Genomic DNA, 24,126 nt, shown 5'->3' with positions numbered 1-24,126 from the left:
CGATAAGTTATACAATCATGAAAAAGTAGTGATGCCTGTATAAATCAACCAATTTAAGAAAAGATTTCAAAACCTATTAAGTTGTGTTTAAAGATATTCAACAGCATGTGAATAAAATAAATTTCTTTACGGTGAACACATTTCTTTCTGAAAAATCACATTAAAACTTTGAGGATACAATAACTTGCAGACGTATTAGACGTGTGAAGGTTTACATAGAAAACAAGCACAGAAAGAGTTTTCAGGTTTGTTTAACTTTATTACATTTTGCAGTCACATTTCTTTAGTAACTCAATACTTTTCCCCCTCAAAGTACAATATTAATTACAGCGTATAAAAACTTTTAGAAGCCGAGTTTTGCTGGAAACTCAGTCACCATCCTCCACACCAAAATGTGACAAAAAAACTAATTCGAGTGCAATTTTAGAAGATTTCACATGAACTCTTTAAAAAAAAAAAAAAAAAAAAAAAAAAATGAAAGAAAATAATCAAGCCCCTCATCCCGGTTAAAACTCGTTACCGTCTGATTCCAACTTCACCCAGAAAAACTACCAGCAACAAAATCTGATTTCAGGAAATCTCAGTACAAACTCAGAAAACTTTAAAGAAACAGTGTAAGATTGATGTAATGACATTTTGTGCACTGGGCGGCAGCAGAGAGCTTCAACTCACCATTCCACCTGCTGGTACAAAGTGGTATTACATAGCAGAAGGGGTTAGTTTAACATTGCAGGATTTCTCCTGGGAAAAAAGCTGTATTCCACTAAAAATTATACAACGGGATCTTTTACGGTTATTTGTGGTTTTACATGAAAATCTGACAAAATGTTACAATTATCCTCGTCGCAGCACACAAACCTGAACTTTCACCTGTTGAAAGGAACAAAACTATCAGATTAAAATGATTTATTGAATGAATGAGAAGTTAATAGAAAGATATGCCTAAAAATAGCTGTATCGGACTTTAATGAGTGCAAATGAGGTAAATAGGTCTGGGTTTTTTTAAAAATCTTTTTAGCACCAAAGGTTAAATATATGAAGTTTAGTTTCAGTAAATTTAAAGATCATCTTTAGAACGGTGTGACTCGCATTCTCATAATTCAGAGCTTAACCTCGAGTTAAAGTTTTTTTTCTCTCTTCACTATAATTTCTATTCAAGTGCAGTTTCTAGAAATAGAATTCTGGTTAATTAAGACAAAAATGTAGTCAAGCAAGTTTTTCTTCAAACGTAATTTAAAAAACCTTTTTAAGTGTTCTTTGTTCTTAAGGGGGAAAATTTTGTCATATGTTAAAAATACATTCATTATTTAAAAAAGTTATTTCCTGATTTTTTCACCCTCATTTTTAATTGGGTTGACATCAAGTGAACTTGAGCCAAAGTAAATTTTTTAAATCAAGTCAGAAAATCTACTTTAAAGTTTTAACTTTCATAAAATGTTATTTTTAAAGAAAAACCTTTTGGGCCTTATTTCCTAAACTAACCAGAACTTAAATTAAGAGTAGAATTTCAAGATTAAGCAGTAAAGCGATAACTCAGTTTGTGAAAGTTTGAAGAAGCGAAAACTTGTTTGTGTGCCGCTTCGAGGAAATCCAAACATCTCGGGTCACTAATGAAACAAAATGTAAAACGAGTTGGAATGCGGTTAAAAAACAACCTAAACTCCGCCTCTACAGCCACAAACACACAAAACTTCTTGTCCTTTCAGATTCGTTGAAATTCAGTTCGAGACCTGAAAACTGTTCAATCTGGTTAATTTTGAGGAAAATAAATAGTTTTTACCTAAAATGTTATCTTGACTGATTTAAAAAAAAAAAAAAAAAACATCTACAAATTTAAGCAGAAATGAACAGTTTTGAGATTTAGGAATTTTTGATGATAATCTCAGAAACGTAAGAAAATGTGCACATTTAGAGAAAAGCTGCTAATTTAATAGAAATTTAAAAATATTTTTGAGACAAGAACTTTAACTAATCCCAAAGATTTTGATGTCATTTTGGATTTCTGATCCCTCCGTGTGACTTTTCACTTTGTGCTGACTGGACAGTTTGACAAAGATCAGCCCCGCAAACCACAAGACGGAAAAGACAATCCAGAAAAATCCTGCCAGTAACCGCCAGAACGAGTCGGATTGAGTTCAGATCAGCTCAAACTAACCCGCTCTGAGCTTTAGGGGGCAGTAACATGTCAGGAGTCGGGGTGATGGGGGGCGGGGTCCTGTGGGGTAATAAATAGTCGTGGCGTGTTCCCTGAAGCTGTGAATGTGAGGAGCTCGTCCCCCACAGAACCTGCGAGAACGTCCACATGACGGAGGTACAGAGCAGCAGCTGGAGCGGACCCCGCCCCCCCGGCCCGCATCCATCACACACACACTCTCACACACACACACACACACACTGAGTGTCCTCCAGCAGTGAAAGGTTAAACCAGCTTCTTGGCCTCGAAGAAGCTCTTCAGGTGTCTCATCTGCCAGATGCCGATGGCCACCAGGATGAGGGTCTGCACGATGGACCACCACAGGACACGCTGGTTGGTGCTCTCGCTGGTCTGACGGAAACGCTCCTCACGGTACTGAACACACACAATCACATGGTTAAAATCCTCAGCTGCTCTGTAGAGGCTCCCTGAAGTTTAGTTTATTCACACTCAAGACTATTTTCCTGAATGCTACAAGTCTCAAACTTCAATAAACCTTCAATGGATTAAAAAGCTTAGAAAAAAAATCTTATACCACTAAAAAGGAAAAAACAAGCAAAACAGCTCAATGAGTCAAAGCAGTTAAAATTCCTGAAAAATGTAGGGACGCACCAATATCACTTTTAACCTACGAACATTTAGTTACTTGTCAATACAAGTACTTCTACATCTATAGTACGCAGCGTGGGGCGTCTATGTGAGCCGTCGGACCAGATACTGTATCAGTGCATACCTACTGTCCCCAACATGTAAAAGTAGATTTCAGTCAATAAAAATCCAGACTCATTTTTACCACAGTCTGAACGTGTTGTATCTGGGTGCAGGTACGTGGTGCTCAGTGACACTGACCCTCTGGTAGTTCTGCTCCTTCTGGATCTGGTCCACCTGCTCCACCAGCTGCCTCACTCTCAGCTGCAGCTCCGTCAGCTTGTCTTTGGCTGCGATCTCGGCGTAGTTGTTGGTGTGTTCGCCCACCTGGATGTCGAGGTGAACCCTCTGCGGGAACGGGAGACAGACTGAGGTCAGAACAGTGAATCGGAGGATTAAACGGTTACGACGCTGCAGAAGCAGACGTCTCCTCACCAGCATGCCTCCGGCGAACAGGGAGAACTTGGAGGAGTTGGAGTGCAGGCAGATCTGATGCTCTCCGGGTGTGTGAGACGTGAAGGTGAAGCGTCCCTCGGAGCCGTACTGTCGAGACAGGATCACCTGCAGAAGGACGACAGGACGCTTTTACCTCTCTGCTGCACGCCGCTTTTCATTTACAAGCATTTAAAGAAACTTTCTGGGCGTTGCTCACCTTGTCGTCGGGGTCTTTGACTTCCACAAACATGCCCAGACCCTGAGTGGCCGGCATGTACTCCTCTTTCTGTTTGTCATACAGCTGAGTGCGGTAGTTTCCTGAAAGACATTCAAATCATAGTGGACAATAATCAATCCAAAAGACAACCATTTACTCCACACTTCAATTAGAAGTGCAAGAAGATAAACAACAACTTTGAAATACAAACAAGCTTCTTTATAATTAATATTCTTTACATCAATGCTGAATCTGTGGTTTAAAACCTGACGTCCTGGAACTTCTCTGGATTTTCCTGCTTTAACGTTTTAAAACTTCAGATTAACATCGTTTCCTTGAACCTCCAGACCTGGAAAACTGTCCAGGATCCTCCTTGTACAATCAATTTACACAAAACACATCGTAAAACCGCCTCTTTTTCCCCGTCAGCATGCCACGTCCTCAGAGTGTGGATTTACTGAGCATCTCATAAGAAAACAAAGACTGGAGGTGGGTCTTCTGTCTCTTTCTCTCAAACCTGTCGGACGCGTTTCAAAACGGGTCATTTTGCCTCTGAAGCTCCTCATGAGGAAAGTCCAGCTGAGGATCATTTTAAATTCAGAGATCAGCTTTTTCTGCATCAGATTAGTACAAAAATGCCACATTTCCAACTTTGTCCTACTTCTCTGATTAGTGCCATGTTTTACCCAGATAAGACGTTTAGACTTGAAGACTGAAAATATTTAAGCGACTCAATTGAATGTCAATAGATTTAGGAAATTAAAGCAGTAATTCAATCAGTGTCCCTTATTTAAATGGTAACAGTTCTAACGTGGACCTATAAGTAAATTTTGGAGTTAGTTTGATTCTCTCTGATCCAGACAGACAACTAGTAAAGCACTGTTTCCATGACGACTGAGGCACCGTGCTTAAGATGCTTTGACTTGACTTTCTTCAACTACTGTTGATTGGCTATAGTGGCTTGATGCTTCTTGTTACACTGCCCCCTACAGGTTTGGTTGCTCATAGTAGCTCTGAACCAGGTGGATATGCGGGTCTGTGTAAATGAAGATATTTTTAGGTAAACGTAGAGGGAGGAATATAATTTTTTTCTAAAAACCTGGATACATGTAAACCAGGTGTCAAACTCAGATCCTAGAGGTCTGCAGCCCTGCTGGTTTTCCACGACTCCCTGCTTCAACATGGCTGAAGTGTGACTCTGAACAGGGTGTATATGCAGGTCAGTATAAATGAAGATTTTTTATTTTTTTGGAAGGTAGAGGGGGAAATGTCAGTTTTTGTAAAAATCCAAGTACGCGTAAACGTGGCGTCAGTTGCAGCACCCCTGGTTTCAATTAGGGGCTCGTTATTGGGCTTTTCTCTAATATGATCATGAGATTCAGGTGTGTTGAAGCAGCCAAGACATGCAGGACAGGAGCAGCTGTGAACACAGTAATACAGATGCGTCCAGCTCCAGTCCTGGAGAGCACCTGTCCCGCATGTTTTACCTGCTTCGACACACCTGAATCTAATGATCATGTCATCACCAACCTAACAAACCCAAGTAATGAGCTTCATTGCAATCATGTGTGTTGAAGCAGGGAGAGCTAAACCATGTAGGGCAGGCGCTCTGAAGGACCTCAAACTGTTTCTAATTAAGACTTTTACTCTTGCTGATCTGCAAAGTAGGAATTTGTGTTGCAATTCTTATAAATTGGCCCCTAAATGTAAAAACTTGGAACCAAAGTTGAAGAAAAAATTTTTTTCCCACTCTCGTCTTGTTCACGTGTTCATTTTGTAAAGTCACCACTTGTCTGACAGCTGCTTATTGAGCCAAATAACTCCAACAACCCAATGTGGTGGAATTACGACACTTAAGACCCAAACAGCTTCAAAATAAAAACCCAAACCACAGCAGGAATTTCTAAATTGTGGCATCTGTTCTATTCAATTAAGCAGTCAGGATTACTCAGATACAAGTCTCAATTCTTCCATCATATAGTTGAACAAAATGTTTTGCTTTTTTTCATATTGTGTCATTACATCCTTAAGATTTAGCTTTATTTCCCCCCTCAAATGGTTTTTTTTGTTTGTCTTATGTGTCATGAATTGACCATTACCTTACGCTTCCTCTGTTTTGTCTGCGGTGAAGCACTGAGTTCTACCAACATTGCAAAGTGAATTTTGGGTACCTTTCCTACCCAGATGTAGCTGTAATGTTTATAATTCAAATGCGAATTTAGAATATTGAATAAATGTGAGGGACTTAAATATTCCTTCTCTGGTGAAAAACTAATTTGCTGCCATTTCTTTGAGGCAGATCACATTCTAACACAATCAGAACAAATGTGGACTGATTAACCTTACAGAGAAAACAGCCACAAAAGCCAGTTTCTAACAAGTAAAATCATTTGAATGACCGAAATATCGTTTTCTAGAATCATGTTGCATATTTTAGATCTGAACCTGGGAAAGTTTGACCAACGTGTCATTAGAAGGTGATCACAATTTAAGTATTTTCGCAACTATTACACCCACCAGAAGCACATTAACACAACAGATTCATTTAAAATCATTTAGCAATAAACTCTGCAGAGAAATCTTCAGATACTTCAGCACAGCAAACACCTGTTTCTTAATTTCCCGTTTGGCCTTTTTTTTTTTGAAGATTGTAGGTCATTACATATTCCAAAACATGAATACGACCATTAAGATAAAAGTTGCATTTTAGATTTTTAGTCTGAAACGTTAAAACTACTAAACTAATTGATTATTGGGCTCTTAATTAAGCTAATTGAGCTGTCATATACGACAGGAAGGTGGTAGAACACGCGCAGATCAATAATAAAACAAACTTTGTCATTAAGTATACATAAATGAAGGACACACAGCTGGAGTTGCAGTTTTTTGATCGTTTTCTTGACTTTAGGAGGCGAAAACTTAAACTTTGACACTGGCGGATTAGCCACCTTGCTCTAGTTGAGCTAACTTAGCCGTTAGCTCCGGACGCAGCGAACACTCACCGATTATCATGGTCTCGTCGGGGATCTCTTCAATGAAACACTTCTTCTCGGTCTCCCCGATGTGGAAGTACAGAGAGGAGACGGAGCTGGAGAAGACGAAGAGGAGGAAAAGTTTTACCAGACTCGACTGCATTCTGCCGCTCTGCATTGACACCGCCATCTTGCTTGGGTTCCTGTTCTGACTGAGCATGCGCAGCGGCAGCAGTGCCACGTAAACTCTCCTCGCAGCACCGGCCAATCAGAGGACGACCGGAAGTTAGAGGGTAACGTAAATTTTACTTTTAGTTAATGCATAAACTTACAACGTATTCCTTTTTAGTGTCAAATATTGTCAGTCCACGGAAAAACAATATTTCTTTACTCATAAATTTATCGCAATGATAAAAACGCAAACACTGTGAACGTTTTTGTGTCTTAAAACACATCTAATTGATTACAAAAATATAAAGTGCTTTTTTTGCTATTTGATCACAATGCATTATAGTGACGGTATACGCTTTTATAGTTGCAAAGTACTTAAAATAATATACAAATATCGAAGGAAATCTAATTTTAATCTATTTTAAGTAGCGGAAACTCTAAAGGTGGCAGCTGGTCTGTCTTTAATCTGCAGGGGGCAGCACTTCAGTACTTCAGACTAATTCAGCGAAGAAGACCGTCTCCATGGCAACTGGAGGGACTCAAAGATGGCGTCGGGTGAGTGAAACATCTCCCTCCGACTCAGAAAAAAGCTTTAGAAGACATAAAGTTACATGATTTACACTCTGTTTGTTGCGGCTATTTTAGCGGCAGCCAGTCGTTCAGGGACGATTGTAAACCTCAACCTGTGTTAGCGGCGTTCGAAGCCAGTTAGCTGCAAGCTAACCATTTTGCAAAGATCGATGATGAGTATTTGCTTCTGGCTCTCAACGTCTACGTTGGTCTCAGATTGACATTAAAACTGCGACCTATAGAGAATTATTAGATATGATCGACAACAGCTTTTCGATCGGTTTCCCTTTACAGTAAATGCCACAGAAAAGGGGTAACACTCTAAAATGTTTTCATATTATGTATACTTGTTACAGTTTCTTCATCCCTACAGCAACACGATTTTGTTTATAAAGCAGATTTCCGACACAAGGTGATTCAGAGTGCTTTACAAAGAAATAAAGAATGTAAAACTACTTTCTCTGAACCCTGTCTGGTGCGCTCATCATTTGTGAGTCTGGCTCTTACTGTTTCTCTTGTGTTTCTGCAGGAAACCAGCAGATAGTATCCTTCACATGAAACAGCTCGCTGTGTTTCTGCCACTGTTCAGAGGTGGAGGCCTCAGGATGCAAACTCGAGCCACTCGACATCAATGTGGCACAAAACTGAACGATTCCATGTCTTCGTCGCATCATTGGGAGAAAATGTGATGTCTGGTTGTTGCAAGCTGGTAGGATAGTGAGGCTTCAGTCTGTGTTAAATCAAGCTGGTAGGATAGTGAGGCTTCAGTCTGTGTTAAATCAAGCTGGTAGGATTGTGAGGCTTTAGTCTGTGTTAAATCAAGCTGGTAGGATAGTGAGGCTTCGGTCTGTGTTAAATCAAGCTGGTAGGATAGTGAGGCTTCAGTCCGTGTTAAATCGAGCTGCTGGAGATCTACTCACAACAACATACACTTAAGAATCACATGTATGGCACATTTCACGTCAGCAATTAACCCAAACACATGTTCTTGGACTGTGGGAGGACGTCCATTCATTCACATGGAGAACATGCAAACTGCAGAGCCTCCAAGCTCAACCTGGACTCAACTTCATACAACAATGTACCGCCGCCCCAAACATTACAGCAATGGAAACATCAGGGGGGTGTTAAAAGTCTATTTACATGGAATTTAATAATCAACAATTAAAAAGTCTTCAGAATCAAACATTTGAACTTGTTTTGCAGCCATAGCCACAATAAGAAGAATGATTCCATATGTAATGTCTTTAAAATAAACCTGTGTGATGAAGGTCTGCTTCGTACTGGTCAAGACAGTCGATTGTTCATGTTTCCTGTTGGATCAGGACTTCTGTTTTCTTCGATATCGTTTCCGCTGCAGTAAAGAAACGTGTTTCCAGTCCTTGACTGGTTTCCCTCCCAGCTATCGTCCACTCCTCTGCAGGTCCTCTTCTACCTGAACGGCTGGTACTTTGCAGCTTTCTACCTGGCAGAGGTCCTCATGTTCATCTACAAAGGTACGACTGAAGTCCTGAGGCTGAAAACGGAGTCGATGGTCCCTGTCTCTTCATCCTCCTCTACGTTTTGTCCTTCCAGGGATCCTGCTGCCGTACCCGGCGGACAACCTGGTGCTGGACGTGGTTCTGCTGCTCATCTTCCTCGGTTTGGAGACCCTGCGGCTTTTCTATGGTGAGCCTTTGCCTCAGTGTCGCTTATAATCAACGGGACAGATTCAACTTTGACACGTCCATTTAACCCTCTCATGACACCGAACCCTCGATTTATGACAACTTCATGTCTGTAGATGTTGTTTTTTTGAAGCTATTTCAACCTTCAATATCTGGCAGTTTGCGATGCGTTACATTGCTGGATCTTGTCAGATTGAAGGTCACACAGCAGAAGTTCTGTTGAATGTGATGAATAATATGACACAAAGCTTAATTTCTCTGCTTGTTGAGGTTTTTAGATACTTTCTCCTCGTTCCATCTTTCAATTTGCCTCCTTACTTGTTTTAACCTCGATGAGATTCAGATTTACAGTCAAAGGATCAAAGCAGCTGATGGGAACATTAATCCAAAGTGAGGAGGTGAAGCTTTGCTTCAGACTAAAACCAGTAATATAACTGACATCACCGTTTTTCATCACACGCACAAAAAAGCATTTTCACAATTAAACGATTCCCAGAACAAAAACTGAATCAAAGCAATGTTGGATTTTTCAAATTCACTAGGATTGGGACACATTTTCATTATCACACTGTGACGTCATATTCGTCCATAACCTGGTCAACAGCGATCATCTGTGCTTTTTTCCAAAACTTTTTTTTCCCCCATTCTCGTTACATAAAAACGTTTTTCAAAGAAATACTTTTGTTATTCTGTCAACATAATACTTATTCCCACAGAATCGACCTTTTTGAAGCTGATAAGAGGATCAAAACTTACTTTTCCTCTCAACCAGCTGCCTGAGGAGTTTAACAAAGACCGGTGAAAGAATGTCATCCAGCTGAAGGACTGTGAGAAACTGGCTCATAAGTGAAGCAGCTTGAACACAAGATTGAATCACTGCGTGAAATACATGAAAGTGAGGACTTGTAGACCCTGTCGACCCTGTTGCTTGTGTACATGGAGGAAATGTGACTGAACAGTCAGATTGTACCGCGTGAGAAAACATGGGATGCTGAGCGCCGTGGACCCGCTTCAACAATTTGTCCTCATGTGACTGAAATAGCTGCCGATTCTCCAAAGTCACCAAAACACTGGAGCCAGACCTAAAGCGTCGACTCCAGCCCTAAAGCAATTTATTTTTATTTTTTTAATTTCTTTATAAAACACTGTGAATTGCCGTGTTTGAATGATGCCGATTAAATATATTTGCCTTACATGTACAAACACACAGATAAAGACAAAGAAAACATTTATTAAATTAGATTTTCTTCATTTCACAATAGCAGAGGAGATAATGTGTTTAAACACAGAAATACAGACAAATAAAAATTGGTTTATTGTGGCTCTAAATCCACAGGATATAATCTACAGCCACCCGCCAAAACATTATAACCACACACATGGTAAGTCACAGTGGTTTATCAGGCAGTCAAGGAGCTGTTGATAACATCTTACACAATCAGAAGGGGGAACTGGTCATAATGTTGTGGGTGATTGCTGCATTTTGATGACAATTTTCTCAAAAGAATCACCTGTTTTCTTTCTTTGTTGTCCATTTTCAACATTTCTGATGACTAAAAAAATCATTTGACAATATTTACGTTTGTGGGACACTTTTGTTTTCAAAGAGTCCAGACAGATAAATGTACTTAAAAGAGCTCAGTAAAAAAATAAAGTGCAGATGTTCACGGTAACAAACAAGAGGTCACTAAACTCTCAGCAGTTCATCTGTGAGTGAGTCAAAGTTGCTTCAGACAGAAGAAGAAACACCATCCACACACTGGTTCTCTGTGCAGGCTGCAAGGGGAACCTGTGCGAGCGCTCCCTGGCCCTGAGCGCGTCGCTCTTCATCCTGCTGCCGTGCGCCGCGCTGGCCGTGTACTACCTGCTGCTGCAGACCTTCGTGCTGCGCCTGGAGTTCATCCTCAGCGCTGTGCTGCTCTGCTTCTACGGCCTGGAGCTGCTGCTCGGCCTGCTGTCCGTCTCCGCCTTCTCCCGGTGAGCCGCTCGCCTCCGTGGAAACCTTTCATTCTTCTACCTGCTGGTTTTCATGTTCATTCTCTCCACAATCTCCTTCCGCAGGTCCAAAGTGTACTGACCACCCACAGACACCTGGAACACCACATGTAAAGTTGTTTTTTTCTTTCTTTTTTTTTTAAAGGTATCAACTCTGATGTTAAAAAAAAAAAATGTAAATAAACTATTTTTGTGACTAAAACTGGTTTGACTTTGACAGTTATTTGCATGAGGATTGTGCAAGTTTGGGTTAGGTGTCAGATGTGAACTTTCGTTTTGTCCAACTTGGTGGTCTGTCCACTAGAATGTCCGTGTTCTCCCAGTGTTCATGTTTAAGGCCCCTTCATACTCCCTTTTTGAACCCATAAGAACAAGAAGAATATTTGGCAGTGACGTCAGCCAGCTGCCGAACAAAAAGGCTTTTTCGACAAGACAGCTCATAATCCGATAAGAAGCTGTCGAACTCGCAGGCCACGCCCCCTCACAGCAGCCACATGTCTGAAGCGGCGTTTTAACTTTTCAACTGCAGTTTATTTCTTGCCTCCAGTGCTTTCAGAAATACATTTCTCTAAACTGTTTCAGTAATAAGAGAGTTTTTCTCCGAGCGTGATGTTGGTCCGGTTTTAACTACAGGAGCTGACAGCTGTTCGTGATGCGTTCAGGTGCATCATGTAAGCCTGCACTGCGACATTTTAACGAGCTAAGGCGCTCGTACAGTAGTGATGTTACAAGATAAATATGATTAAAATACGACTGATACTCATGAGCGAGCTGGAACACGCATGCGCAGCACACGGCAATGCAGAAATTTTGGCAGTGCGGCACACGAAACAGATTTCTTTGGCCAGAGGGAGCTGGACGAAGGAAATGAGGTCATTTTGTTCGGCAGGACCCCGCACTGCCAAACTTTCTTCATGTTCTTATGGAGTATGAATTGGCCTTTAGAGCTCATTGTTCTCGTTCTCTGCTGCATGTGCGTGTGCTTTCAGTACTAAAAACAACCAACAGCACCCACTAGTGGCCCAACATAAAAACGTCATTGTTTCTGCCATTTCTGTGTAAATCAACATTTTCAAAACGTTGCCGTCACCTCCCATTCTTTAATAGAGATACAAAATACCTGCAGAAATCCAGATTCCCCTTTTCCCATAGTTTCTCACCTTTATAGAAATCTTCTGCAACCGAGACATGTTTAGTTTTAAAGGTTTCAAAACTGTGGAATACCCCCATATGGACAAATGAATAATAGTCCGTTAAACCATTTGAAATCCATATTTTGAATCTATTGTGGATATTTCGTGTAAAATCGTAGTCATAGACACAACACCTCAAGATTTTTAGTGCATCTCCTAGTCTACAAATTTTAAGTTTGCTGCCAGGATGCCAGGAGGGCCTCTAACATGAAGTCGTCTGAAACACTCAATTCACCCTGTAGTTTGTTGTCTGTCAGTAGGACCATTATTCGTACTCCTTTTACCATCGTGCCTTCTACTTCCTGCCGTGTATGTCAAACTAGAAAACAACCAAATTCCAGGCGTAATCTGAGCTGCGTAGTATTCTTGTACACAGGGGAGACCCAAACCCCCCTTTTCTGTACTTAATTGTAAAGCTTTGTACTTGATCCTTGCCCTTTTACCTTACCATATGTGATTTGAAATCAACCAGTCCCATTCTAGAAACTGTTTGTGACATTTGGACTGTCAAACATTGAAAAGAGGAGTGTTTATTCTGACAGATTCAATCCTCGAGTGTAAGTTTAGAAAGGGGTTTACGTTCTCTTTGTATTTCTGAAATCAGAGATCCAAAGGTGGCATTTTGATTCTATTCTGCGTCACTTTATCGGTGTGGCCATGTCCCCTATTTGTGTGGTGATTTATTTAAATTTAGGTTCATTCCATTTGTAATTTTGCATCCTTTTTCGTGATTTTATGTAACTTTTTTTTGTCTCTTTGAAATTCCATCTCCTGGTTGAGTTTCTCTACCATGGGGCAAGTTTTCCAACTGTTCAGGGTCATTTTTCATCTCTTTTTGATCATTTTGGTTCTAATTGGAGTCAGTTTGTGCCTCTGTGGTCACAGTGTGAGCTGCACAGACAGAGACAGCAGCTCTGGAAACGTGAGTCATACCGAGCTGCTAGCAGGACTTGGTGACCAGCATGATGAACAACACGACGCAGAGCGAGCGCATGACGGGCCACCAGAAGATCCACATCTCTGTGCTGTGGCAGATCTGTCGGAAGTGTTTCTCTCTGATCTGTGAACACAGAGTGTAAGAAAACTGGTTCTGTAAGCCCTGAGGATGCAACTGCTCTTAAAAGATAGAAATCCAGCAAGAAAAAGACACAAAGTGCCCCCCCCACACTGACGCTCTGGTAGTTGTGCTCCTTCTGGATCTGGTCCACCTGCTCCGCCAGCTGCCTCACTCTCAGCTGCAGCGTCGTCAGCTTGTCTTTGGCTGCAATCTCGGCGTAGTTGTTGGTTCGTTCGCCCACCTGGATGTCGAGGTGAACCCTCTGCGGGAACGGGAGACGGACTGAGGTCAGAACAGTGAATCGGAGGATTAAACGATTACGACACTGCAGAAGCAGACGTCTCCTCACCAGCATGCCTCCGGCGAACAGGGAGAACTTGGAGGAGTTGGAGTGCAGGCAGATCTGATGCTCTCCGGGTGTGTGAGACGTGAAGATGAAGCGTCCCTCGGAGCCGTACTGTCGAGACAGGATCAACTGCAGGAGGACGACAGGACGCTTTAACCCAGGGGAGGCCAACCAGTCACAGACCAAGAGCCACAAAAATCATGGTGCTACTGCAAAGAGGCCCGTCATACAAACTAGGTTAACAAACAAACTCCCTTCCTCGCAGACACCAAATGACAAAGTGTAAATACATTCATAATGTATGATATGTCTCCATATGGAATTACTAAAGTTAGACAACAGTCATAAGGTGTGAGATCTACAGGAATAATTCCGCCTTCAGCCACACTAATGTTCAGGGACCATCATCAAATTGCAAAATTGCTACAACAGTGAAGACAGATGTTACAAAACATATATCACTATCGACCCAAGTGTTGTAGTGTGATCAAGTGAAGGCTGCAGTGATTCTAGTGACACAGTGAATAACAGTCAGGTTATCAGGTATTTCTGTGGTTTCTGTCTTCACTGTTGCAGCGGTTTGTAATTTGCAGACGGTCCCCGCCTCTGCTCACAGTTGCTGCTCACAGAGAACAATCTTGTTTCTGCTACTGCAAAGACCAAATGAGCTGGTAGCATATTGCCTGCCTCACACCGATGGGAAAGAGGCGGGGTTTGTGTGTTCATGACGTTTCATTACAGAGTTATTGATACAGGAACTTTCCGGAGCTGCTCTCAGTTATCAACTGTGTGATAACGAGAGTGAGAGGAACATTGTGGTCCATGGTGTCTTGCGCTGAACGATGCATTTGAGTGCTGCTTAAAAAAAAAAATCAAAATTGTTTCACACAAGAACTATTTATAATTGGAAGAGCTGCACTGTTATGATTTTAGTTCATGGAAAGAGCTGCGGGTTGGAAGCCCTTGCATTAACCTCTCTGCTGCATGCTGGTTTTCATTTACAAGCATTTAAAGAAACTTTCTTGGCGTTGGCTCACCTTGTCGTCGGGGTCTTTGACTTCCACCAACATGCCAGGACCCTGAGTGGCCGGCATGTACTCCTCTTTCTGTTTGTCATACAGCTGAGTGCGGTAGTTTCCTGAAACACACACACACACACACACACACACACACACACACACACACACACACACACACACACACACACACACACACACACACACACACACACACACACACACACACACACACACACACACACACACACACACACACACACACACACACACACACAAACTTAAAATCACATAGTGGACATACATCAATCGAAAGGACCAAACCATTTATTCCATTGTTTCAGTTTTCATAAAGTGTGTCTCTCTAACCAGCCAATCTGATATCGAACCCTATATAGTGTCATCAGGGGTTTAGCCAATCTCAATCAAGTTTGGCCCTCCCTTTGACCCTCCCACCAGTAGGCAGCACTCCTCTGGCACATGACACCACGGGAGGAAGTACTTCCTCCTCTTCCCAAGACGGGCATGTGTGGGTGGAGCCAGTCAAGCTCACACAGACACTGAATGCAGCTCCTATGATCCAATATTCAAATGGAGGAAAATCAAGGAAAAGCTGGATTTGGGGCAATAAACTTTGAATAACAAAACAACAACAATTTGGGCACTGCCATGTGCTGTGCAGACAGTTCCAACTCGCTAATAAATGTATCAATCATATTTCAATCAAGTTTAGCATGTAGCCTCGCTAATGTGTGAGACCTGAAGAACCGCATGAAGCAGGTCGGGGTTACGTGATACACCCATCACTGAGGGCTGTCAGCTCCTGGACCAGCATGGCAGCCCGGACACAAACTTTGTCTTTTATTACTAAAACAGTTCAGCAAAATGTATTTCTGAAAACATTTGTGGCGAGAAATAAGCTATGCAGTTGCAAAGATAAAACGCTGCTTCACAGATTTGTAGCTGCTGTGAGGTCAAGAGATCACAACACCCCGATATTAGCTGCTCTTCATTGGCTCCCCATTAAATTTAGAATAGAATTTAAAATCACCCTAACTTATAAAGCTCTTAAAAGCCAGGCTCCACCATATCTTAAAGAACTGTTAGTCCCATATCTCCCCAGAAGAATACCTGGTTCTGAGAGTGCTGACTTACTGGAGGGTCCTCGGTTTTCTAAAAGTAGAATGGAGGCAGAGCTTTCAGCTTTCAGGTTCCTCTTATGTGGAACCAGATCCCAGTTTCAGTTAGGAAACTGACAGTGTCTACTTTTAAAGGCCAGACTCAAGACTTTCAAGACACTGCCATGCGCGATTCGTTTATCATATAATTGTACAGATCCGGAAAGATATAGTCGGGCCACTGTTTAGGATTGTTGATCCAGGTGTCTGCTGGGAGCGTGTACGGACATTCAGACAACCCTAACATATCTAATTTGGTATCGTATCGGTCCCGAGTCTTTGTCGTTGTATGCCATTTTATCCACGTAATGAAAACAATAAATTAAAATCGCGCGCGTAAAATTCGTCCGGCTGGTTTATTGTCCCCCAAACAAAAATGGCGGCGTCCCGAAACGTCATCTGTGACGTAAGCCCGACTTCCCGACAACCCCGCCTAAATAAATAAATGCTAAAAATAAATGTCATGAAGTATACATAAATGAGCGAAACGCAGCTGGAGTTGTAGTCTTTGGATTGTTTTCTTGACTTTCGGAGGAGAAAACGTAAACTTTAAAGCTGGCGGAATAGCCACCTAGCTCTAGTTGTGCTAACTTTGCCGTTAGCTCCGGTCGCGGCGGACACTCACCGAAAATCATCGTATCATCGGGGATCTCCTCGATGAAACATTTCTTCTCGATATTCCCGATGTGGAAGTACAGAGAGGAGACGGAGCGGGAGAAGACGAAGAGGAGGAAAAGTGTAAACAGACTCGACTGCATTCTGCCGCTCTGCATTGACACCGCCATCTTGCTAGGGATCCTGCTCCCACTGAGCATGCGCAGCTGGGGCAGTGCCACGTCACTCGTACTTCTTCGCATAGACATTTACACTAGAGTCTAGTGGTTCTCAAACTTTTTACACCAAGTACCACCATAATGACCAACACTATACAGTAGCCTAGTAAGCCTAAGCATTCATCAAAAACAAGGCAGAGGTTTTATTCCTAAAGAAGTATATTTGATATTGTCAGCCATTGTAACATTTTACACAGTTACATTAGTAACACTACGCTTAAATATAGGAAAATAAAAGACTGTACTTAAATAATGATTCAATTAAAATATATTGCCCAGAAAAGTTAAATAAACATTGTACTTAAATAAATGAAAAATAAATGAGCAAAAAACAGTTATTAAAGATTAAATAAAACTGTACTGTACTTAAATGTTAAGTTAAAAATGTACTGTACTTGATTAAAAGAAAATCAAAACAGGCTGTCTTAACTTCACACACTGCTGTATGGCTGCTTTCTGAAACAGAAACACACACACACACACACACACATGGCTGGCATTTCAGGAAATGATGTCATATTCACGGACTGAGTATTTCAGACGATAAACATTATGACGTAGATAACGGCTTTAGAAGCGATCGAAGCAACTCCTCTTCGACCGTCCAATTCATCCATATTAATCAGCGGGCAGCGTTACGGCAGTTGCGGCACTTCGTGTCACGATCGCCCGTAATGCTACGCTTAGCGACCCGCTAACCTCCGGGACTCGACGTGAAAAGTCATTTTACACACAAAATACTTAACTTTTTTCACGAGAACCAGCTCAGATAGGCCTTTTCTCACAGAGCTGGCTAAATCCCGTGTTTTCAGGTGCAGTACAGACTAAGTTACGGGTATAAACGCTCTACCGTGAGTTGCCGTGACACAAACCCAGAAATGAGGTCCCTTTGTCGGGGTCAGTCCACAGAAAGCACCGCTGAATAACCGTTTTCACATAAAAACATTATTTTTCATAAGAACTCCATTGTATATGTCGTTATTCATGGTAAAGTGGAGGAATTCTTGGAAATTCATTTTCAGAAACGTCCGGGGCTGTATAGGCGGAGATGCCCACCTGTGCCCACCATCAGTTGGGCATGACAACGCCGAGTGGCACAGCCTGTGACCCCGCAACTGATTAGTTCACGCGCCGGTACCACATTATCAAGAAAAACACTTTATATAGTGAGATATGAACGTAAAAGCAACAGCAGTGAAAACAGTCCAAATGAGCTTTAGGCCTCAAAGGGTTAAAATCCTCCACCTCTTGCCATCAATGCGTGCACGCTACCTTGAATAACTGTTGATGTCAAATCATTTATATTTATTTCAGTGGTCCTTTGGTGTACTACTAGAGGGAGCCCCGAGTACCACTAGTGGTACGCGTACCACACTGTGAGAATGACTGCTAGACCATAGACATATACTGGTTTACTTGAAATAACAGTCCGAGTTTCTGGAAAACAAAAGGTATATCAGGTGTATTTTCAAACAACACATCAATCCATATTTCCATCCATTTTAGAAAGCTTTGATAGAAACCTCAATAAAAGAAGTGCAGAATAAACTGCTTTTTTTAAGCTCTTAGATTTTCAGTCATTAATGAATCTGAACATATCTAAACATAAACATTAACAAACCTGGAAAAATTTGCAAAATTCTGAACACATTTCTGTTTGTGTGCATTTAAAAATAACTATGATGGAGAAAGTTGAACCTGACCTGCAGCTTTTCAGCCAAATTTTTCCTTTCAAACGGCAAAATTAGAAGAGATGGAACAGAGCTGATAATCAGAGACTGACCGCCCTCTATTGACCAGCCGCCACTGGTGGGGATGATAGGAAAACTGAGCCCTGTATGCTTGACAAGAATGTCCCAATCAGAAATACCCACTCACTTTACTGGAAAAAACGTACATTTCAACCCACATTTCCACTGATCAAGAGAAGAAATCATGAGTTTTTCATACATCAAATATTTATTTTAGCTCCAAATCACAATAAACAATACAGGATACAGGATCCAGAGATCATACAAATCTGCTATTCATAAAATCACACAAGTTGAAATTTATGGATCTGGTCAAATTCAGAAAGGCACAATTAATGTACAAATCGCAAAATAATCTATTGCCAAAAAATATACAGGGAATGTTTAGTGAAAGGGAAAGGAGATGTATTTCTAAGGGGAGACCTAAACTTTAAAAAACCAAAGATTCGAACAAAGATGAAAAGCATGTGCGTATCGAGCTGTGGGGTGACTTTGTGGAACAGTCTGGAGACAGAAATTAAACAAAGTGCAAATATAAATCTGTTTAATAAAAGGTACAAAAACATTTTAGGAAGTATGTCTCTATAAATAGAATAGTCTCTAAATAGATTAGTGTTGATTGTACATTGTAACTAAGTATATGGTATACGTGGTATATATTTATTTATGGGGATAGTTATTTTTGTTTTTTTTAATCTGTGTGTATATGTATGTATGTATGTATGTATGTATGTATGTATGTATGTATGTACAGTCATGGCCAAAAGTTTTGAGAATGCCACAAATATTACATTTTCACAAAGTCTGCTGCTTCAGTTTTTATAATGGCAATTTGCATATACTCTAGAATATTATGAGGCATGATCAGCTCAACTGCAATTAATTGCAAAGTCCCTCTTTGCGTTGAAAATGAACTTCACCCCCCGAAAAACTAGTCCACTGCATTTCAGCCCTGCCACAAAAGGACCAGCTAACTTCATTCCAATGATTCCTCCGTTAACACAGGTGTGCGTGTTGATGAGGACTAGGCTGGAGATCAATCTGTCATGATTGAGTTAGAATAACAGACTGGACACTATAAAAGGAGGATGGTGCGTGACATCATTGTTCCTCCTCTGTTAACCATGGTTACCGGCAAGGAAACCCGTGCGATCATCATTGCATTGCACTGCACAAAAATGGCCTAACAGGGAACTTTATGGCAGCAAGTAATATTGAACCTCAGTCAACCATCGGATTATCAAGAACTTCCAGGAGAGAAGTTCAATTGTTGCCAAACAGGCTTCAGGGCGCCCAAGAAAGTCCAGAAAGCGCCAGGACCATCTCCTAAAGTTGTTTCAGCTGCGGTATCGATCCACCACCAGTGCAGAGCTTGCTCAGGAATGGCGGCAGGCAGGTGTGAGTGCATCTGCACACACAGTGAGGCCAAGACTCTTGGAGGAAGGCCTGGTGTCATGAAGGGCAGCAAAGAAGCCACTTCTCTCCAGAAAAAAACATCAGAGACAGACTGATATTCTGCAAAAGGTACAGGGATTGGACTGCTGAGGACGGGGGTAAAGTCATTTTCTCTGATGAATCCCCTTTTCGATTGTTTGGGGGCATCTGGAAAAAAGACGAGGTGAGCGCTACCATCAGTCCTGTCTCATGTCAACAGTACAGCGTCCTGAGACCATTCATGTGTGGGGTTGCTCCTCAGTCAAGGGAGTGGGCTCTCTCACAATCTGGCCTAAAAACACAACCATGAATAAAGAATTGTACTAGAACGTCCTCCGACAGCAACTTTTCCCAACCATCCAAGAGCAGTTTGGTGATGAACAATGCCTTTTCCAGCACCTTGCCATAAAGCAAAAGTAACATCTAAATGGCTCACTGAACAAAACATAAAGATTTTGGGTCCATGGCCAGGAAACTCTCCAGATCTTAATCCCATTGAGAACTTGTGGTCAATCCTCTAGAGGCGGGTGGACAAACAAAAACCCACAAAGTCTGACAAACTCCAAGCATTGATTATGTAAGAATGGACTGCCATCAGTCAGGAGTTGGTCCAGATGTTGATTGACAGCATGCCAGGGAGAATTGCAGAGGTCTTGAAAAAGAACACTGCAAATATTGACTTGTTTCATGAACTCAGTGTAATTGTCAATAAAAGCTTTTGATACTTATGGAATGCTTGTAATTATGCCAGTATACCATAGAAACATCTGAGAAAAACACCTAAAAACCTTGAAGCAAAATGTATTATTTGTCATTCTCAAAAACTTTTGGCCACGACTGTATTCAGAATGTGGCGGTGAACACATGAGGACACCGTCGACCCTGTCGCCTGGTCCTCAGAGGACTTCTTTTATTTGCCCCGCCCACAGTTCAGTCTGAAGCTGCTCGGATCACTCCTGGGACGATGGCTGAGAGTGTTCTCCTTGATCTGACGCTGGTTCACTTGTTGCTGTGTGTGTGTATATATATATATATATATATATATATATATATATAGTATATTTTTTGTTTGTAATTATATATTTATGTAGCTATTTCTAAAGTGCATATGTGGTATAGATTTATATAAATATGTTTAAAATGTATATTTGGTATATATTTAGGTAGCTGTATTATGTAATTATAAGGATATCTGTGTATAAACTAAATAGGTAATTAAGGGTGGGAAATTAAAAATGTTTTGTACTTCCACTCCTTTTTCAAACAATGTTCGGTGTTTTGTTTTGGATTGGCTATATGTAAAAAAAACATTTCTCTGGCCCTGGCTAGCTCAGTTGGTGGAGCATGAGACCCACAGTATCATGGTAGTGGGTTCGTGCCCCACGCCGGGCGCCACCTTCCCGTGGGCTTACCTCCTGCAGGAAGGTTCTTAATCGGTGCAATGTGATCTGGGTGACAGTGCCCAGACTGCCACCCCCGTGAAATGGAAACGGATAAGCGGGGATGGATGGATGTACAAATATTTACTTTTTTTTTTTTTTAATACATGTTCAAAATGAAAATTGCAGAGTTCCTGTCTCAGTCGTCGTCGTCTTCCTCCCTGGCCTCCCGCAGACAAATATAGAAGTGCCTGACCGACTTGAGGGCCACATCCCGTCCCTGCTGCTCTTCAGGATCTTTGCTGGTCAGCCACTTGTTGAAAGCCTCGTCACAGATGACTTCCTCGTCAGCCAGCCAGTCAAAGAAAAACTGGAGGAGATCTGGAGAGTTTGCTGCTTCTGAAAATACTTTATGGATCTCTCTCTTCCTGCTCTCTCTGTCTCTACTCTCTCTCTTCCTGCTGTCTCTGTCTCTGCTCTCTCTCACTCTGTTCTCTCTCTTCCTGCTCTCTCTGTCTCTGCTCTTTCTCTTCCTGCTCTCTCTGTCTCTGTTCTCTCTCTTCCTGCTGTCTCTGTCTCTGCTCTTTCTCTCTCCACTCTCTCTCTTTCTGCTGTCTCTGTCTCTGCTCTCTCTCTTGCTGTTCTCTAGGTTTCTCTCTGTCCATGGAGATCAGCTGATGGTGCACTTTACTGAGATTTTGCTGCTCCTCAATGTGAGCTTCCTTGTGGACCTGCTTGAATGGTTTCAGGCCCCTGGTCAGCTCTTCTAGAGACCCAGTTGTTCTGAGAAAAACAAATGTTTTTTATTAATGTGAATCAATGACTTGTGTCGTATTCTGCAGTTTGAATTCAGATACCAAAGCACATTCAGCTTGTGTTGGGTGAGACTTAAGGGGGCGTTCAGGTATTTGACAGCACAGATGTCTCTATTGAAATCATATATATGTTTTATAAGGACTGAAAATGTTCCCAACTGTTCAATATTTTTAACTGTAATATTGCAAAAAGACTGTTTGGATTTATTTTTGTTTTACATTGCATTGACTCCAATTCCCCCCTTTTCCCCAAAATGAATTAAACATTAGACTTCAAGTAGACGGGAAATCAAAATGTGAGCAGTTCACAAATATTGTGTTTCAGGAAGTTAAAGAAATCATGAAAACGAATCAGTGTAGGGTAAAGCATGATCTTTGTAGGACTTCAGACTCGAGCAAACATCTAAACCAAACACTCACCGATCTCAGATCCAACACGTCCTGGAGCAGGAATCTGATTCTGGAGGATGCCTTTTCATTCTTGATCTTTTCTATCTCAGTATAATACTGATCCATTTGAGGCTGATGGAAAAAACACAGAGAAGGTGAGACATAGTTTTATTTTGGTTTCTCTGTTCCATAACAACAAAGCGGATCAATTCCCAACACGAACCCTCACTAATGTCTCTGCAAACTGTGCGGAACCCATAACTCGGCTTTTTCACCCTCACCTTGGTTTTGTCAGAGTTGATGTCTTTTACGATCGCCATGAGCAGCTTGCAAAGGCATTCTAGTGACTCGTCGTCCTGGATCTTCAGGAGCTTCTCCAAACAATTTATCACGATGGCCTCTGACAGCATGTCTAGCCTGAAGAGCTCGCCAATGAACTTAATATTGCAGAGGGCGTGCCTTCGTGCCTTTGCCTGAGCTTCTTCAAGCTCCACCTGAATCTGCTTGCGCTCCATTGACTAAAAATAAACAAGACGAGCAAAAAGGAATATTAATAAAATATTAATATTAGCCTTGGTAAGTTATTCAGACATATCTTTGCAGGAGTTGTACTAACAATCTGAAGATGAATCAAAGCATACCGATACAGCAGAGTCCAGTGTCTTCTGCTGCCTCTCAAACTCCCTGTCGTCCTCTTTATCCTTCTGGAATTCTTCCCTGCAGCGCCACAACAGCAGGCTGCGGAATCTTACTGTATTGTTGGGCTGGTCTCCCATTTGGACGTTTAACTGTGAACCACAGACAGAGGTGGAGGTTAGGAGAAGAAGCGGACCACTAATAAGGTTTAATATTGAATACCCCACCACACTGGTGTTTAGAGTGCTATTCTCTGCAGTGTGGCACAAAGCGTTTCTACATCTATAGAACTGTTTCAGTCATCCATCTTCTTTTTTTTAGAAGATGCTCTTAACTTCATACCGTTTAAAACTACTCTTAAGACAAAGGTTTTTCTGAGAGGATTATTCACGTTGGTTGATCAAAACATCAGATTCACACAATCAGGGCTTTCATTGTGGAGTAATTTGCTTCATCCTCGCAGTTTAACACGAAGGATCCATGCGGAGCATCTTCTCCACCAAGTCCATGAAGCAGAGCCAGTCACACCAAACAGCTTGTTGATCTTCTGCTGGGATTCTAGCAGCGACCTTGAAGGGACAGAAAAGCAAAGCAAAAAGAATTTAGCAAAAGAACTGAACTTGTTCCGAAACACAAATGTTTTTCCAAGAAATTTCAACTACCTTTAAAAGATGGTGCAGTTTCCTGTTTGGGCGCGCGGGGCGATCTGATGGCTGAAGAGAGGAATGAATTAATTTACTACCGATGCAGAAGGCCAGAGAAAATAGACAACTTCCACTGATAAACACAGTTGAAAAAAAGAGAAATAGTACCTTTAAAACCCAACCCTGGGTCGTATCGCTGGAGCTCGTCTTACTGAAGTATTTGTCACTATGCATTCCTTGCTCCAACATGTGGTCTGGTGGCTGTCCAAGGACGGAGACGATCCAGTCCATCTGTGGAGTCAACACAGTGTCAGAGCATGCTTTCAAAAGATACACCAATTTTACTCCAGGCAATATGTATTATTTATAGAAGTACTATTTGTGTTCTGTCTGAATTGTATTACTGACCAGTTCAGCATCAGACCAGTAGTCCAGCAGTAGAGTCCCCGTCAGCATTCCTGCGGCAATGCAGCCTAATGACCAGACGTCAATGGCGCTGCTACAGAGATTACCCAGGACAACCTCTGGAGATCTGAAAAAGACACCGGAGCAGGAAGGTGGTTATGAGTCGGTTTGATAAAGAAA

At 41.6% G+C, this 24,126-nt stretch overlaps 3 protein-coding genes across 3 annotated transcripts; 1 reads left to right on the top strand and 2 right to left on the bottom strand.

Annotated features, from left to right (window-relative positions):
- Nucleotides 1–1,016: 1,016 nt before the first annotated feature.
- Nucleotides 1,017–6,674, bottom strand: LOC308111189 (transmembrane emp24 domain-containing protein 9-like). The gene is made up of 5 exons (XM_080465995.1): nucleotides 6,497–6,674; nucleotides 3,495–3,595; nucleotides 3,278–3,403; nucleotides 3,044–3,190; nucleotides 1,017–2,569 (listed from the first exon to the last, which is right to left on the bottom strand). Exons 1-5 carry the CDS (start codon nucleotides 6,654–6,656, stop codon nucleotides 2,420–2,422), a joined length of 684 nt encoding a protein of 227 aa, XP_080322121.1. The 5' UTR covers nucleotides 6,657–6,674; the 3' UTR covers nucleotides 1,017–2,419.
- Nucleotides 6,675–7,172: 498 nt separating this feature from the next.
- On the top strand, nucleotides 7,173–10,855 carry tmem216 (transmembrane protein 216; the record flags this gene model as incomplete). Its single annotated transcript, XM_080466299.1, has 5 exons — nucleotides 7,173–7,192; nucleotides 7,737–7,750; nucleotides 8,610–8,703; nucleotides 8,783–8,875; nucleotides 10,650–10,855. Exons 1-5 carry the CDS (start codon nucleotides 7,183–7,185, stop codon nucleotides 10,853–10,855), a joined length of 417 nt encoding a protein of 138 aa, XP_080322425.1. The 5' UTR covers nucleotides 7,173–7,182.
- On the bottom strand, nucleotides 10,088–16,481 carry LOC308111406 (transmembrane emp24 domain-containing protein 9-like). The gene is made up of 6 exons (XM_080466297.1): nucleotides 16,285–16,481; nucleotides 14,503–14,603; nucleotides 13,469–13,594; nucleotides 13,235–13,381; nucleotides 12,996–13,122; nucleotides 10,088–10,965 (listed from the first exon to the last, which is right to left on the bottom strand). The coding sequence occupies exons 1-5, from the start codon at nucleotides 16,472–16,474 to the stop codon at nucleotides 13,003–13,005; spliced, it is 684 nt and encodes a 227-aa protein (XP_080322423.1). The 5' UTR covers nucleotides 16,475–16,481; the 3' UTR covers nucleotides 10,088–10,965; nucleotides 12,996–13,002.
- Between the last annotated feature and the right edge of the window lie 7,645 nt (nucleotides 16,482–24,126).

This window comes from Lipophrys pholis (genome assembly GCF_963383615.2).
Source record: "Lipophrys pholis genome assembly, chromosome: 6".
In the NCBI taxonomy this organism is placed as follows: domain Eukaryota; kingdom Metazoa; phylum Chordata; class Actinopteri; order Blenniiformes; family Blenniidae; genus Lipophrys; species Lipophrys pholis.
The sequence above is the reverse complement of the archived record's forward strand: the minus strand, read 5'-3'. Positions and strand labels throughout refer to the sequence as shown.

Bases quoted from the DNA above. Each gene is read 5' to 3' on its own strand.
- LOC308111189 (XM_080465995.1), bottom strand. From the start codon at position 6,656: ATGGCGGTGTCAATGCAGAGCGGCAGAATGCAGTCGAGTCTGGTAAAA. The intron at 3,191-3,277 runs GTGAGGAGACGT...CCGTTCCCGCAG, and splicing joins TGTTCGCCGGAGGCATGCTG to AGGGTTCACCTCGACATCCA. The intron at 2,570-3,043 runs GTCAGTGTCACT...GTGTGTGTTCAG, and splicing joins AGGAGCAGAACTACCAGAGG to TACCGTGAGGAGCGTTTCCG.
- LOC308111406 (XM_080466297.1), bottom strand. From the start codon at position 16,474: ATGCTCAGTGGGAGCAGGATCCCTAGCAAGATGGCGGTGTCAATGCAG. The intron at 14,604-16,284 runs GTGAGTGTCCGC...TGTGTGTTTCAG, and splicing joins CGATGATACGATGATTTTCG to GAAACTACCGCACTCAGCTG. The intron at 13,382-13,468 runs GTGAGGAGACGT...CCGTTCCCGCAG, and splicing joins TGTTCGCCGGAGGCATGCTG to AGGGTTCACCTCGACATCCA.